Source organism: Coturnix japonica, chromosome 18 (assembly GCF_054131305.1).
Source record: "Coturnix japonica strain WE chromosome 18, WE-NBRP24, whole genome shotgun sequence".
NCBI lineage: Eukaryota > Metazoa > Chordata > Aves > Galliformes > Phasianidae > Coturnix > Coturnix japonica.
In genome coordinates, this window is record NC_140680.1 from 13,925,075 (window position 1) to 13,942,265 (window position 17,191).

The window sequence follows — 17,191 nt, forward strand, 5'->3', positions numbered from 1 at the left end:
CAGATGGTAAATAACATCTTGGAGGCCTCACACTGTAAATAATGATCACATATATGTCAGAGTACAGTAAGTACATATATGTATAATGAGTAGAACCATCGCTTCATGTTGGACTCCTGCAACCTTTTCAGAATAGAGCCCTCACAATCCCAGTTAGCAAATGGTCCACTTCATGCTTTAGCTGTTCAGATTTTAATCCTATAGCCCCACTCATGCTTTAAGCCAAGATCTGTTCCCTCAATGGAGCAACTGGAGATACGGATCAGGCTTCTCCTCCTACAAAAAAGCCAATAGAAACGTAGTATATGAAAAGAGGGATGAATAAGCTCTATTTTTTTCTCTTCATATTGTACTAAAGAATTGCACGTTTGCTAATAAACTCTCAAGAAAACAGTGTTAGTGGATGTGCAGTGGATGTCTGAGAGCCAAGTAAGGAAAATGAACTTGATACCTACATTGCTATTTAATGACGGCTGGCTTCAAAAATAAAAAGCCTAGTGCTGATTGCATTTCAGGGAGCAGGGAGGAAGGTGAACACAGACTGTACCTGGATTGACAGCACAATGACTTGCATTCCAGGAAATGCGTCACATGTCCGTGTAACCGGGACAGGCTATCAGAGAGCAGAGACATTCAAAAGCTGTTAATAGTAGTGGTGGGTAAAAGGTGGCATTACTGAATCCCTCCCATGAAAAGGAATTTAAAATGAACATCTGGTAGAATCTACATGTAGAAACTTTACAAAATGCTTCTAACCTTTCAACTTCCCCTACTGCAATTGTGTGTGTGTACACACACTTGGATATACAACTGGTCCCCTGAGCAGCAGACTGGGGCTGTGCAAGGCACTTCTCTGTCAGACAGCAAAGTAATGATGGCCATACATCCTTTGATAAATTCAGGTTTGCTGCTAACCACAGGAGTCCTTGCACTAAGCCAAATCTAATGCAAATAGAATGTTTCATTCAGGAACTTGAGTCCAAATCAGATCCCTGTACCAATGAAAAGTGAAAAAGTGAGACCAGATTATTTCCAATTGCAGAAAAACCATCTGTAATCAGGGCCTCCTGCACCAGTCTTTGAATTTCCCAGAATGGACCAACTCCTTTCCCACCCCAAAGAACATCTCACTCCAGCTTCAGGTTTCCCAACATCCACCCTCAGTCCCACCACTTCTAGGTCAGGTCACTCTGGTATGTGGGCTCATTTTATTATAAGCTGTGTATCTGGAATGGTAGTTTAATGATTAATGTGTTCCAGTCCATTTCAATCCACATAGACCACTCAAGTCTACAGGGTACTGATGCATGATGCAGCTCACACATGTCAGGTTGCATGATGACAAACGCATGTTCCTCCTATGCCAGGGAAAGCTGTTCTCCCACTCAGGAATTCCAGATGCCAAGCAAACCAGCTCACCAAGCAGATCTCCACATCAGCTCATTGCATTTGTTGTATGAGCTGGCAGCAGCAGCAATCCTTCATGGTAAAGGTGTGGGAGCAGCAGGGGAGCACAAAGCCAAAAGAGCTTCATGCCCTGATGGAAACCCTGCAGTTGTACGAAATGGGGTTCTGTCAATATATTCCCTCACTGGAAATGTTTAAAAATATATATATAAATAAATAAAGGGCAGCAGCAAAAGCTGCCCATTAATTGCAGTACGCTTTGTCTCACTAAGCACTAGGTGTAAATGTCTGCAATCCCTGCGTTTCTTCATATTCTCCCTGTGATCCACAGCTGCAGCACTGAAGCTAAACAAAATGTATTCCCTTTACACCACATTTCAAGAAGAAATGGCTTGGGGTGGCCAACAGAAGCATAGTTCATAACAACAAGGAGGAAAAGGCTCTATTTATATCTCTTCCTGCTGACACATGGAATAGCAAACACTTCATTCAAGCATACACACAGCTGCTGAGCAGCTGGAATTGCTGCAGTGGCTTATAGACCAGGGGAAGTGCAGTCAGAGCACATCTATCATGCATCAAGGAGAGAGGACAGCAAAGGAATGCTTAAAAATGCTGGGTTTGATCTAAACCACCTTACTCATCAGAGAGGCACACCGTTCTGAGTTGATATGAATTTTAAATGCAGGAATGTGTGTGCATATTTACTAATGCTTAATATTCCTTCCTGTAAAAGCCATATAATCATATAAGCAAGCAGCTATTGACAGTTTTTGCATCAGCAATTATCCAGTTTGTACCTCTAGTGAAACGACTCAGTGAACAGGCAGAAAGGTTTGTCTCTCTGTGAGGATGAACACATTTGCCAGCTGCTAAGAGCTGATGCATCATCCTTCAGGAGGGCACAACACAGGGAGGACAAACACTGAGGCTGAGGAGCAAACACTGCCATGACCCTGTCTAAAACTGGGTGGTAGGTACTGAGATAATTGATCCAAGGCCACGCTGGGACCCAAATGCGCCTATTTGGACAAATGTGTCTGCACCCTGCACCAAACCTGCACAGTTTTCATGAGGTAATTAACACTATTTGCCCTCACTATAAATCATAAACACCTTCCCAAGACTCTTTCTGCTTTTCCCTCCTGAGAAGCAGCTTTGTTGGAGCTGTTTGCAGCAGCTGAACTGAATCACCCATTTCCTTCCAGCTCATCCTCAGCAACCTGCAGGTTTTCTGTTCTGGGCTCAGCACTAGAGTTGCATTACTAAAGCAAAGCTCTGAGCAGATGCTGCTACTGTCATCTGCATACACAGAATAGAGGCAAGCTTGTCTCCTTGAGACTGCTGGAACCATAATTCAATACTGTTAAGTTCATAAAACGCAGCCTGAGCTTTCTCATGCAGCTTCTGCTGCCTCTGTGGGGTTTTTGTGTCTCTAGCCATAGTGCAGTGGAAGCCACGTCACACCCATCCATTCTCCCCATCCTCTGCATGTTTCTCACTTTACATAAGCATCAGCAGTTCTGTAGTTGTATGAGAATCTCACAGGGAAAAAGTTACAAGAGGAATTTATTCTTTGCTTCCAAAAAAATTCATGATTTCTAAAACAATTTTTATTAGAGACTTAAGCTTTGAGTGTTTGAGATGGGCAGCACAGGACTGACCCACTGCAATTTCATGGTCTGTTTATCTCCCTTACTCTCTCCTGTATCATGCATTCAATAACAGGTGCTCTCCCATATCCACGCATCCATGAGAAGCAGAACATGCCAGGCATGCGTGACTGCTGCAGAGAAATCAGGCGCTTTCATAAGTCTAATCCCTGTCAATGAAGAGCTCATGTCTCGGAATCATAGAGCTGAGTAACCAATAATCATGGTCTGCAAGACAGAAAAATACCTTCCGATGGCTTCCTTCAAATCTGTGTGCTGCTTTCTGAATCCTTTTGTTGGCATTCCAGTATTATGCTCCTTCCCTAAAGGCTGTGTGGAGCAATACTGTTATCCTGCATAACTGTATCTGGCACTTGACCTGAATATGTTTCTCTCGATTAGGCAGTGACATTCTCATCTGGAAGCTCTGTTTGTACATTCAAACTGCTATCTCAGCATAAAGGTGTACCCGAGTTATACTGAAATCCCAGCTGAGCAGTTGCAAGGATGTCCTGTCTGCATCTCAAAAACATCAGTAATTAGTACAATTCGGGAGCTTTCACCTCCAGACTCCATTGCCACTCATACCATTGATGTGACATGAATAATGGGCCCCTGTCAAGTAGTGGGTGGACAAACCTTCCCACTGCAAAGAACAGTGATATTTTTCTCCTAACTGACAACCTTGGCAGAGAAATAAAAGAGAGATTAACACATGAATGGGAAGCAGCCAGAGACTGGCTAGACCTGATTCTTCCAGGTCAGAGATGAAGCACAAGCAGGTATGCACCAGAGGAAGAGATTTCTACCCACTGCCTCTCACCTGCAGCAAACAGGAGACCTCACTGCCAGGCACAACAACGTGGCACCTCTCAAAGATACTGCATTTATCTCAGCAAGCAAACACTCCCTTCTTTTGCACAGCATTCCTCTGTTATGCACTTCTACATTTGAATTGTACAACAGGAAGAAAGGTCATTCAAAACACAAATAAACCCTCACTCATCTCAGTTTCCCTGTGAAAACAGAAGTACTTGGCACAGAGCCCCCAAAGCCACAAACTCTGTGTTTGGCAGAGCAGACAGCAATTCCTGTGCTACAGGAGTGCATCTGCACCAAATTCAGGAGTAATAATCCTAGCATCTGAGATGCTTATTAATGGGAGAGAGGAGCTGGCTGGCCAGTCAAGTAGTACAGAACCTGACTTCTCACAGAAAGTAAAGCAGGATGGAGGAAAGAAAAACGTATTGCATAATCCACATTACATGCAGATTACAGAAGAAATTTTGTGGTCATATAAATGGAGAATTCACAAGAACGGAAGGACTAACACACAGGCATCTCCTCTATGCTGATAAATGATCAGAAAACCGATAGCTAAAAGGGTTAATGGCACAGGGAGGAGAGTGGCTGCAGGCTGTAAATGTTGATTCTTTTCCCTTTTTCAATAATCTGGTCTTCACTGCCTGCATGAATGTCTGCAGCATTTGATTTGTTCCTCTCTTCTGCATTTGTTTTGTGCTGTTTTGGGAATGGAAATGGTTGGTTGGGTTTTGGGGTTGTTTTTTTTTGGGGGGGGGGGGGAATAGCCCCAAAGCTGAATTGGAAAGCCAGACTTGCTGACAGCTGCAATGCTAATCTACACCTGAGGCTGTGCTGGAGCAAACAGGGAGCACAAATGGAAGAAATGTTGAGGATTTTTCCAGGTTGACTGCAATATACAGCATTCATGCATGTATGCCTAAGTACTGCGCAATGCAGTCCACCTGTACCTCATCTCTAATTTCAGAGATGACTGTCACTGCTGCAGTTCAATGTTCCTCCTGTAGCTATCTGTTAAATGTTCTCATTCCTACACTTAAAAAAAATAACATGCCTTGAAAGAATTAATTCAGTCAGAAGACCCCCATACCTTTCAAACACCTTATGAAAAGCTTCATTTTGAACTGTTCTCTTCCTCATACTCAGACAAATGAAAGTCCTTATCTTCCCTTTTCTCTTTGTTATCTTTTATGATCAACTCCACAGCAAAATCAGCTCATTTCCCCTTACTGCCTGTTTATCAGCAAGCAGAGCAGCCACTGTTCCAAGGAAGCAGTTCAGCAGTCAGCTGAACCAAGGCAGGTGTGCTGTGCCCCTACCCCTCTGTGTGCCAACATTTGGCCTCAGCTGAAGCTTATTGAGTTGAATCCAACCTACACAATCCTTTCAGACAGAACAAGCCCCCATTCCTGTTAGCATCACAGTCAGAGAAATGATGCTGATTTGGGGACAGGATCAGAAAGTATGGCATGAACAAAAAGAAAAAGCAGAACTCAAAATCACCATGATAAGCATAACAGGAAAAGCAGCACAAATCCATTGTGCTCAAGATATGGAACACAAAGCTGGGGTTATATTTTTGTCTCCTAGCAACTCTGTAGGCCAACTTGGCAGCAATTTTGTACCAAGCACTTGCTAACATAAGGTTGTCATTGCTCTTCCCAAATAAGACACTTTCTATTCTCTACCTTCCTCCTTCTCTCCTCTGAACTGCACAGGTGAAATGTGTTAAAAGGCCTTTCTGGAAAATCTGTGGAAAGGAAGTGTTCCATTTTGCCCTTACCTGCACCTCTTCCTCTGATGATTTTCCCTCCACATCAAGAAATGACAGTGAGTTCTTCAGCTAAAGCATGACTCAAATTCATCAGGAGAAATAAATAAAGGAGGAAGATCTGTATCTCAGAGGGGATTAACACCAAAGATCTCCAGCTGGAGCTGATTTCACATCACAGCTATGAAGGATTCAGATGTAGTTTCTATAACACCTGTTTCAAAAACTTATCAGCACAGACTGGCACACAGAATTACCAGGCAAGGAACAGGTTCATTGTGGACCTTAATGAGGGTGAAGCTTTTAAAATTAGATGTGTTATATAATTTGCAAGCTCAAAAAAAAAATGCATTGAGGAAGATACAGTCGTAGCACTGCTATTCATGGATGGGCTGCTATTTCACACTGAAAACAGCTACAAGATTGGCAGAACTGCTCCAAGGTTGCCAACCCACTGTGGCCTCAGACAAGATCAGATGCTTGACATGGATTTAGTCCACATGACCCACTAGCCTCCCTGCTAGGGCTGCCAATTAGCTTCAGCTGTGATGGGGTTTTCTTTGATGGGGCAAATTGCCAGTGAGGATCTGGATTAGGGGCACCAAATGACTTTGTCTGTCAGATCAGAGGTGAGAGCTTCTCTTTCCCACTATTGCTTCTCCTGGATAGAACAAGCTGCAGTTTGAAAGTCTGTACACTGTGATAGATGGATTTACAGGAACAACTGAGGCAGATAAACTGAGATGAATGTTATTCATTTATTGTAATTCATTCATCTCCTGCTCCATGGAGATGCTCTGCTACCTATGTAACATACATTTGCAACAAGATAATAATCTGCAAGAACAAGTAATTTTTGCAATGGAGAGATGATGTTGCATGAAATAATTGGAGAGAAACAAATCCCTTGGAAACCTACTGAGTATCATAGTGCTAGCACACTCTTCTGCCCACGCTTCTACCAATGGTCTCTGCACACCACAGCTGCAGGCTCAGTTTCTGGGTGGGCTTATCCTCTATATGAGACTGAATACATTTGACTTTAGGCATTTGGAAAGGACACTGCTAACAGTTACAAAGATGTGCATTTACACTGTGCGAGATGATGATGGGAGAGCTAGAAATGGGGTGGTGAAAACTGGAGATGAAATACACAGTTTGGTTTTATCAATTAAAATTAAACACCACCACAGTCACACATTCTTACCTACCAATAACATGAGGGCATCCTGCTGGGAGCACACAGGATCATGATGAAAGTAATAATGATGGGACAATGAAAACTGAGGGCAGAGGGAGGAGAAAGCAATTTCCAACTTCAGGTGATGAGATGTGGTCGATATGTAACATTCCATAGCAATGAAATATCCAGCTTGGATGCTGAGTCTTAAAAGTGGTGTTATAAGGTCTCCCATCACATTAAAAATATGAATGGGAAAAACCTGCTGAAATGAGTTGAAGACCAGAGCTTGCAAGCTAGAAATAATCAGGTATTTCTTGTTCAACGTTTGAACAACCTAGAAGATCAGGCCCAAAGCCAGGGAGGATAAGAAGGTATAACCTGAGATCAGCTCTTCTCACTGCATGGAAGAAGGCAGAAGGAATGGGGGCATCTCTCTTGCCCTTAATTGTCTAAGTGAGACTAAGGAGATTAACTACACAATTAGGTATCTAATCAGTGCCACTCCCAGCCCAAGCAGCAGTCTGTCTGGTGTGTGCTTCAGTATCACATGCCTGAAATGAAACCTTTACATCAAAACTGAACTCACTTTTCAGGCCCTCAAACCCCACCTTTCTCTATGCAACAGGAACAAACATGCACCCCAAGAGAGCCTGCGAATCCATCAGCACAGGACTTGCTTGTTGGTCAGCACATCTTTCCTTATCAACAGCTCCTTTTCTCAAGCAAGTGATGGAAACAGACACAAGACAATCAGGCTACTAACAGCAAATGAAGCACTTGCTCTGTTCCCAGTGACAAACTCAATCTAATTTAATAAGCAATCTAATTTTATCATGTTCAGACCACTACCAGTGAACCCCATTCTAGCTCCAGCCTCTTTGATGGTGCTGCTGTGCAGCATGGCTTTGGTGGCCTCTTGACATCGCAAGCAAAGAATGCCTATGTACAAACCCTGCAGTGGTGAGTTTACTCTCAAATTTTGGATAATACAAGACCATAAAGTTGGGGAGATTTTTTTGTTGTTCTCTTCCTAATCAACTCACTTATTTTGCTAGCTGCATGTGCACGCTAAGAGAGAACGCTTTTAGGAATGGGTGATGGTAATTATACAAGACAAGAGCAGAGAAGCAGCACACAGATTCATTTCCTCCACAGCCAGAGCCTTGATTTTATGAGAATTAAATCCTCATAATGGAGGGGGTGCCTCTGCATGCTGCTGTTGCTGTTTTACATCTCTCATTACACCCTCTGAGTGCACACAAGTAATGACTGCATGAGTTTAGCTCTCAGAGTAAATTCAACATTTCTAGACCAACGTTCTGTAAACAGTCAGAGGGCGTGCTGGGAAAATATGCAGAATTACAGTATGGCTTGCTCTGTATTTGTGCAGCCCAGGCAAGGATACAGCAAAGAGATCAGGGAGGTGCAAAAGAGTAAAATATAGCGGCCAAGGGGAAAGTGAAGCAGCCTCTGTCCGTCTCCTTACAAGCAGGGCTGGTGAGCTGCTGGAGGTCTGACACTGCAGCCAAAGGGCCTGCAAGCACAGCACAGAAAGGCTGAAGCAGCAACCACAGGGTGTTCAGGGAGCTCAGACCTCTGCAGCCCAGAGGAGCAGGGAGGACAGCCCTGACACAGGCGGCTCTTATTCTCTGCCCCCTTGGCTGTAAGGAGTGCATGGGGCAGGCTGGATGCCTTTGCAACAGAGCACCCTGATAAGAGTAACTTTAACTCTTCTGCACTTTGTCTCTTTCAAAACTGAATAATAACCATTTCCTCTCCCTGGTTTTCCCAGACTTAGTTGTGCTCATGGGAGTGGTAAGTTCCTTAAGGCAAGACTTGTCCTGCACTGTTACCACAGGCTTTGTGCAGCGCCATCTGACCTGAGAGGCACTGCCACACTACAATATTAATACCAGGCGCTGAAGCAGTGCCTGGTTTTATCTCTTAGGACGTGCAGGTTACAAAAATAAACACATGAAAAATGCATTCGTGACCTCTGTGCACAGCAAAGTGCTGCACACAGGCAGACATCCATTAGGGGAAGAAGTAACATCACAGACTGGGCTGCACTCTCTAGTTTTCTTCTCCCACTTGCAATAGAAATACATTCCAGATTGAAATGTCTTCCTATTGCTTAGAGCTTTGCTTATTTTAGCCACTTATTTTCTAACAGATAGTAAATTGCACACACGTGCAAGAGATAACAGGGTGGACATTCTTCTGAGATCGTGAGTATTGCAGGTTGGTTTAACATTTATTTTAGTATATCTCCCTTTAAAGAAAAAGGCTACAAAGGAAGAAATTAAGACCACTGTGATGAACACATCAGTAGAGTGAAAGAGATGCACAACAGGGACAAAACAAAGCAGCTGTGAGCCTGTAAGCTCATGTGGAAAAAAATTTGATTACCACCAATTCCCTCAAGTACTGACCAGATAAACACTTGTTTAGCTTATAAGTTCTGACAAGAGCACGGCTCAAGGTAGCGCAGCTGCAAGAGAGTGATTTTTCTTTTCATTTATTGAAACCTCTGGGAAAATAATAGCGATGAAAATCAAAATCCATGTTTTCTGCGTAGCTACAGAATGTTACCAGTAGGCATGCAAGAGAAAAATCATTGATATTGTTACCAGGATCAGAGAGAAGCAAATGCCTGAAGCAATGGACAGTCAGACAACTGAAAAAGCTGCTCAGGTTTGAAAATCAGACATAATTCTAATTACAAAAGAATCTCCAACCAAATGTATAGGAATCAATCTGGCAAATCTAATTTTTAGTTGGAATTCTTGTATCCTCTCTTTGATTAGCACCAACACATTTTGGGTATGAGTAACTGCTAAGCAGTATACTAATCAGGATGGGAAAGCTGCTGTACTGAATGCCAGTTCTGAACCTGCTTGGTTGTGTGCCTGATGCCTGTTGGGCTGTTTGCACTAAGTGTGATGGGTCCTAGAATGGTGGAATTGATTTGAGAATCCAACAAGCAAGGTCACTGGCACGGGATAAAAGAAAGGGATTTAGCCTTATATAGCAGATTATTTCTATTTCAGGATAGTCTCACTGCTCCACATCTACACGACAGAGCTGGCACAGTTTCCTCCTCTGGACTCTACTGAGTTGGTGGGGATATTGCAGTTGCTTAAGAATACATAATTGCAGTATGATTTATGTGGATGGTTTTTCCTTGATTATAATAGGTTGTGAATCAAATCTCTGTCATGCTTCACAATGGAGGCTTAGGAACTGCTTTAACTTCCTATGACCTTAATTGTGGATGTTTATTAAGTCACTGATTTGAAGACAAATTTACAGATCTGTTCATTTTCCCCTTTCAATACAGTATATGCAGTACAGAGTTCCTTGCACAACAAAGGTAAGTTTCTTAGAGCTTATATTTTGATAAGTAGGTATTTCTAGATTTAAAACTTGCAATTACAAAACACTGAGGAAAACTGGTTATTCTGTAGGGTAGAGCTGTGCACAGCTGCACCTTCTGTCTTCCTCTGCTTCAAAGAGCTGTGACATTTTGCAATGAATCTAGATCCCAGTTACGTATTCTGGGTTGCACATCAGTTATTATCTTTAATAACTTTAATCGATGAGCTCCGAATGATAAGCCAGACCAATATCCTGAGCTGTTTCTCATCTATTAACTTCAGCATTTTCTAAGAAGCAACACTTTCATCCCCTGTACATTCTTTTTTGTGACTTAACTGGCTGAAGGGGTTGATTAGTCCCTTTTTCTGTAGATAAGGAAGGTCATTTGAAGAAAATGAACAGAAACACATTGACATTTAGGAAGCAATTGTTCTCCACTTGAAACCACAATGTAAAGCTATATCATATGCAATATGTTGCAGCTGAGTCCTCAGTGGAGTCAGAGTTTTTAGGTTCTTTTTCCTTAAACTGAATTTGTCAGTAAAATACTTAAAAGCCAAGAGTGTTGTAACAGCATTATGGCCCCCTCTGTGCTTTTACCGGAGTGTTTTGCCTGCTGAATTTCAAAAGCAGTGTTACAATTTAATTGAAATTGATGTTGAGATGCAAAGAGATCAAGTAATTATTCCATGAAAAGAAGAATGAACCTCTGTTCACAAGGCGTAGCTCTCTGCCCCCTTCACCAGAACCTATTACCCACCTTCAGTGCACCAATCTCCTTTCCAGTCACCTATTCTCAGTACTCACTGAAGAGTCTGCCTTGTCCAATTCTCAATGCTATCTGCCCCTGCAACATTTCAGCTCTTTGCACATGCTCCTAACGACAGACACTAAAATCCGAGTTTCCTTGAAGTCAGTGGGCAGTTTGCCATGGACTTCAGGGATTCCAGTAAGATCCAGATTGCTTACAAGTTCCATTCAGCTCCATTCTACAAATGTCAGATGTGCTCCTTTCCCTTCTCCTTTCCTTTCTCCCATGAAGCCTTTTTGTATTTGCTCACTCTATTCTCAGAACTCATTTTTACTTCACCCTGCATGTGCAGTGTGTGGCCCTGCACCTTATTTACTGCACTTACACAAAGCCCTCTTTCAACAGAGGATTTTAAATTCCTCACAGTTGTTTTTCATTGCAAAACCTCCTAATTCTCTTGAGCCCTGTATGTGCTGAGAATGCATCTTTAGAGTGCTGCTTGTGAAGCAACACACATTACCAGTTCTATTTTATACAATAGAATCTGGAACACGGAGAAATACACACAGATTTGTCTAATGCCCACCGAGTTTGAGCTATGATTATAGTCAGGTCTGACTTCCTTATGTATCTGCAGTATTATATCTTGAGAACAAAGCTCCCATTCACCTCTTCAATTATAAGCTTCCACCATTTCCAGAAACCAGGCTCCGGTTATTCTGGGTTAGACACCCAGAAAATGAAGTTCACTCAGATTAGTGACCGCCTGCAGGAAGAGTGATCCAACTGCCAAATCAACTGAAGGACTCAGAGCAGAAACCTGAAACCTGCCTGCAGTTCCCAGTCTTGCTGTGTGCCATATGGGGGACAAATGACATGCTGCAGGGAGCTAAACCCAATGCTGTCTTCTGCCTGGGGAGAGCTGGAGCCTTCTCATTCTACCTCATTTGGAAGGATCCTGACCACAAACCCATTGTGCTGGTCCATAGGAAAATGTAGGCAATTACAACACACCAAATCAAGATTTGCTGTTCCCTGTAAGGGTGAAATACTCCATAAAGTCAGTAAAAAATGCTGTCAGTGCAAATGAGGACCAGGTTTTGATTGGATAACATAGATTTGATGAAAGATCATGTGATGTTTGAGCACAGCAATGCATTAGGAATTAAGGCTTTAGTGATTTAGCACTTGTCTTGTTCATTCTTCTTAAAGCATTCCTATGACATCACCTTCAAATGCTCTCATTGATTACCTTTCTGAATCTGTCTCCATAATGCATCTTATCCATTACTATTGTGGATTGTTTAATTGAATGAATGGTTTAGTGACAAACTGATTGGGATTAATCAATTGACTAAAACCACTGCATAGAGCACGTACGCACAGAACAGGCTAGGAAATGGTTTATAGTAGCCAGAAGTCAAGGATTCAAGCTACCATAACATGCTGATGATAACAGAGATAACCAACAGCTCACCTAGCAGCTTATCTGGACACAAGAGTATTCCACCCATATGAAGATGATGTTTCAGGAGCAAATGCATTTGTCAGCTCAGTCAACTGCAATATACCATAACAAGCTGCTTCTCTGCATCAATGGTGTATGTTGACTTGAAGAAAAAATATTGCAAGTCTCAAACTTAATCTGCTGAAATGTGATGCTTGATAATGTACTCGGACTATGAATAAATCCTCATTAATCCTGAGGTTTCCCTATCAGCTGCTTGCTGTCACCTGTAGCCCCAAACCACCATTTGAATTAGTCAGGTCTTCTCTGTACGGCAGAAATATTTCCTGGGGCTGGGGACATTCCTTACAACTTGTTTGGACATATTGCTTAGAACTAAAATACACAGAGAAATGAGGATGGATGATGCCAGTCCTAAGGCCAAACAGCCTTGGTGCTTGGACTGGCGTTTCTGCAGTGATCCAACCCCACAGAACCACGTGCCAGCTCTCCCCCTTGCATGTCTTACAGCTTGCTCCATTCTTCACAGCCACGAACTCATACAGAGCAGTGTGTGACCCATGTGTGTTTACTGCACAACCATCTAGTTACGTGGTGATGAAGGGAAAGGGCACTAGGAGCCAAGGGTTAGCGCTGCTCCTGAGACCAAGAGACAGTCAGATTCCCCAGATGAGTCTAAAATGATATGACCCCAGAAGAACAGCAGAGGGGGAGTCCAGTTAGTGGAACAGCTTTCTGGGACCCAAATGCCAACAGACATACCCAGATATCTGGGGATCAACCTAATTCTGCATTTCTGTTCTGAGTTAGGAATCTGCATTACCAGCAAGCAAACATCTGAGTGGATTTTTGCATCCATACTGAGCTTGGAATAAGGTAACAGTAATACTAAGTACTCAGTGAAGGATGAACAGCGCAGCTGAGAGCCTGAGGAAACCTTCTGGAAAGGTTACAGTGCACTCGTGGTGACATTTTCAAATACACTATCAATAGTTACACACCCTGCATAACATGCACAAGCTGTGTCTTCCTGCAAAGTCTGTAACAAAGGGAAGAGCACAGGATAACCAGGTAATTACAGCCAAGGAGATGATTGTATCTTGTTTCTAAATCTGTTTTTGCAGATTGCCTTCTGTACTGGCCATACAGATTTTGCTGGACACAATTAATCCACGGGTGTGTTTTAGCTGTGAATGCAAACTCCAGAGTTGCTCCTTGGTCCTTCATCCAGGTAAAATTCACATATAATCTAATGGAAAGTTTTGCATTGAAAAGTAATAACATGAAAAAAAACATCTCTAATAACTTTTCTGCTGGAGACCCACATCTGGCCACTTGATCTAGCTCTGTGATGGAAATCATTGTTCCTCATTGGAACATCTGGAATATTCACAGTGCTTGCAGAGCTGTCATATAAGGCTTATGACCCCCTAAGCTGACAGCTTATTTTGAATATGACTAAAAGCACTGATCACAGTGACTGACTGCTCTACTCAAGCACATCTCTATATCATTGATGCTGTAACACAGAAAATAAGGATATTTTATTGCCTGCTCTGCAAATGATATCAATGTTTATTTTTTCCTTAACTCACTGTGGACTTTTTGCCAGTTCTTAATGACTGCTCTGAAGTCATCAGTCAATGACTGAATAAAAGAAATTATATCCTAATAAGCATTTTTTTGCCATTTATTTTGACAATAAATTTATAACTTAGTTTCTATCACCATGCACTAGTCAGTGAAAACAGGCTGGAAATGAAGGTTACATTCAAGCTCTTCCTTACGTATATTCACAGATACTTCACACCCTTACCTGGAGTAGCACTGGAGACTGTTGGCCACTGCTGGTCAGGTCCTCCTGGTCCTCCACGTAAGATTCCTGCCTCCTCCATATGCACAGAACTGAACAAGCACAGAGCATGGTCAGATAATACAGTTATCATCTGGCTTCATAATATTCCCCTTGCTACTTTCCAAAGGTCCCAAATGATCACCATGCAAGCACTGTGTATAACAGCAATTAAATAATTCAATAATTGGAGCATCTAATGCACTGACAGTCAACAGAGAAAAAGGTAGAAGGTGATCACGACAAAAGCAGAGATCTATGATAGTACAGTTATAGCAAAAGATGCAGTCAGACCAGATTTGTCATACTTAGAGATTGAAAGTGACGGCAGCAGAATCTTCTTTCCATCTCAGCTTACAGATACCATCAGTCTGAGGCATCAGAGAAGGGGGACAGGTTGGTCTTTGTCAGAGAGACCAAGGACAGAACGCCCTGTGCCTGGGGCAGCACACAACCTACCTTTGCATTCCTGCCCTTAGGGACGCGGAGTAGCGCCAGTCAGGATTGGGGTGTTTTGGCTGTAGAAATAAAAGCCCAGAAAAACATGGTTAGTGTACACTAAATGTGCAGAAAAAGCATCTACACCTGCCTCATTTTGGTGTTGGTTTCAAACAGTCTGCATGGCAATCCTTGCTTTTGGTGAACATTTAGAATTCTGCAGTCTTTCTATGAATCTAAACTTCCAAATGGACACACAGAGATCATCTCTGTAACAAAACAACTTGTTTGGATGCCAAGGCCTTTGGCTAGAGAGGATCTCTGTGGAAAGACACATAATGCTGGAAACTGGTGGGCAGTTATTTTACATATTCATAAACATTCTGGGCATAAGAAGAAAGGGATCATAAATTCATAATATACGTTCTGCTGCTTTACTTGATGAGCCAAGGAAAATCAGCTACTGAGCCAAACAGCATCTGCCTGAGGATGTATAAAATGGAGCCCCCCGTGAAGGAGGCACGTGGGCTCCTCTGCTGTGAAGTTTCTGCTGGCATTTAATGTACTGCAGAGGACTGCACTAGATGGTACCACATTTGCAGACTGCAGCAAGTCTTTTATCAAAGGCAGACGTGTTCTTTCACAATATCAAGAAATTCTATATTCTCCATATTCATTAGAGGGCAGAGGGGAAAGAAGGGGAAAGCAGACAGCAAAGCCCTTTGGCCAACAGCTTATGCTGACTTGCTGCAGAGTGGCTTGCTAAATGAACAGATAGCTCTGTTGAACAAAAACTTGCTCCAAAAATGCATTTGCAGTGTCAGAGGACCATCAAAACAATTTTCAGTTATGGTAGACAACAGCAAACTGAGGTCTCTTGAAATTCTGCACATCTATACAGCCCTAAGAACATGACAAGGTTATTTCTCAGGATTCTCAAAGCATCAGAGTCTGTACCTGCTACTGCAGCCAGTGATTAACATCAGGCACTTGAATCCAAAGAGAGAACTTATGTCCAGAAATATAATGGACTGCACTCATTCCTGGTGTGTCTCATACAGCGCCAAACACACAAATAATAAATGACAGTAATGGTTTAATTCTGTTCAAGCTATTGGAGTCAGATCAGAAATGAATTTGGCCCCATTACTTGAAGAGAAAAAATAAAGTGTTGAATGCTCTCAATTATTTACAGCCAGCTCTGCCTTTCCTCTTGAGGTTTTGGGCATGCTTTTCCCTGGATCAATAGGCTTTATTCAAATAAAAATGGTGCAATTAGAACCTCCCCCATCATTCTATCACTCTACTTCCTGAACACAGCTTCACTCAAGAGCGAGATGCTCTTGGAAGACTGCATCCTCAGTATCCTTTATGGTCTGAATTACACAAAAGGGAGGAGGCTGCTATCTGCAACCACACATTAAACTTCTGTACTAGCAATTTCCTTCCCATTTAGACCCCAGTTGCCTGGCATGCTCAGGTTCTGCTGAGTTCAGCAGAAAGTGGCTTGACAAGGAGCCCATTATGCATGTTGCCAGTATTTTCTGATTCATTCCATTTTGGCCCCAATCCCAGGGATGTCAAGGTAACTGTAAAGTCAACCATATAAGAATACTCAATGAAAGAAAGACTGAAGTTCCACTAATCAGACCCCTCCCCAGGTTTTTTTGGGGGGAAACAGAACAAAAACCCCATAAAATGTATGGTCTGATGTAGTACAAAGTTTCAGATGCATCAGTTAGAAACTCTCATTGCGTGGGCTGACTCACAATGTCAGAATAAGAGAAATATCAGCATATAGAAGACTGTGGTCTTTTCAAAGGTTATTATCTAGATGCTGTGGCTTCTTACAGCCAATCCCTGTCAGTTCTCTATGTGCTATTACTCTTCAGGCAGGGCTGCAGTGATAGTCCCAGAGTCTGACGGAGGAATTGTCTCAGGCACATACACTCTGGAGGTGGAAAAAGCAATCAGCTCATGCTGCGGTTTAAATGCACACACAGCCACTTACTCACTCCCCCGGTGGAATGACAAAAGAGATTTGGAAGGGCAGGTTAGAAAACTCATTGGCTGAGAAAAAAAGAGATTAATACATAACCAAGGTGAAAAATCCCCACTATTGTCATCACAAATCCGAAATACAGCTTCATACAAGGAAGAGATTATTCCAACCAAAAACCAGCTTGTCACATCTGACTTTCAAACACTTCCCTTATACACCCACCAGGCACTCCCAGTCTGCACACTTGGATTGGCCCATGGCTCTGGTTAGGAACAGCTCACCTTTATCAGATCCCAAGCCAAAACCTGCTTTGAAATGTGCTGTTAGCAGTCATTGCATCATGGCACAATATGGCCAATTTCAGAGTGGACCAGTGTCCTCAGCACAGTCCCACAGGACAGGAGACTGTATTGCTGCACTGCTCAAAGATGAATGCATGTCTGCAGGCTTCTCTGCAAAGCCCTGTC

At 42.6% G+C, this 17,191-nt stretch overlaps 1 protein-coding gene across 6 annotated transcripts in view; it reads right to left on the reverse strand.

The window, feature by feature from the left end:
• LOC107320367 (protocadherin alpha-C2-like) overlaps nucleotides 1-17,191 on the reverse strand; it is a 63,634-nt gene that overhangs the window by 11,236 nt on the left and 35,207 nt on the right. For all 6 annotated transcript variants that reach the window (XM_085519327.1, XM_085519328.1, XM_085519329.1 and 3 more), the window contains 2 exons: nucleotides 14,744-14,802; nucleotides 14,249-14,337 (listed from right to left, as the gene is read on the reverse strand). In XM_085519327.1, the coding sequence (XP_085375453.1) occupies nucleotides 14,249-14,337; nucleotides 14,744-14,802 (148 nt within the window). The remainder of the gene's footprint in view (nucleotides 1-14,248; nucleotides 14,338-14,743; nucleotides 14,803-17,191) is intronic.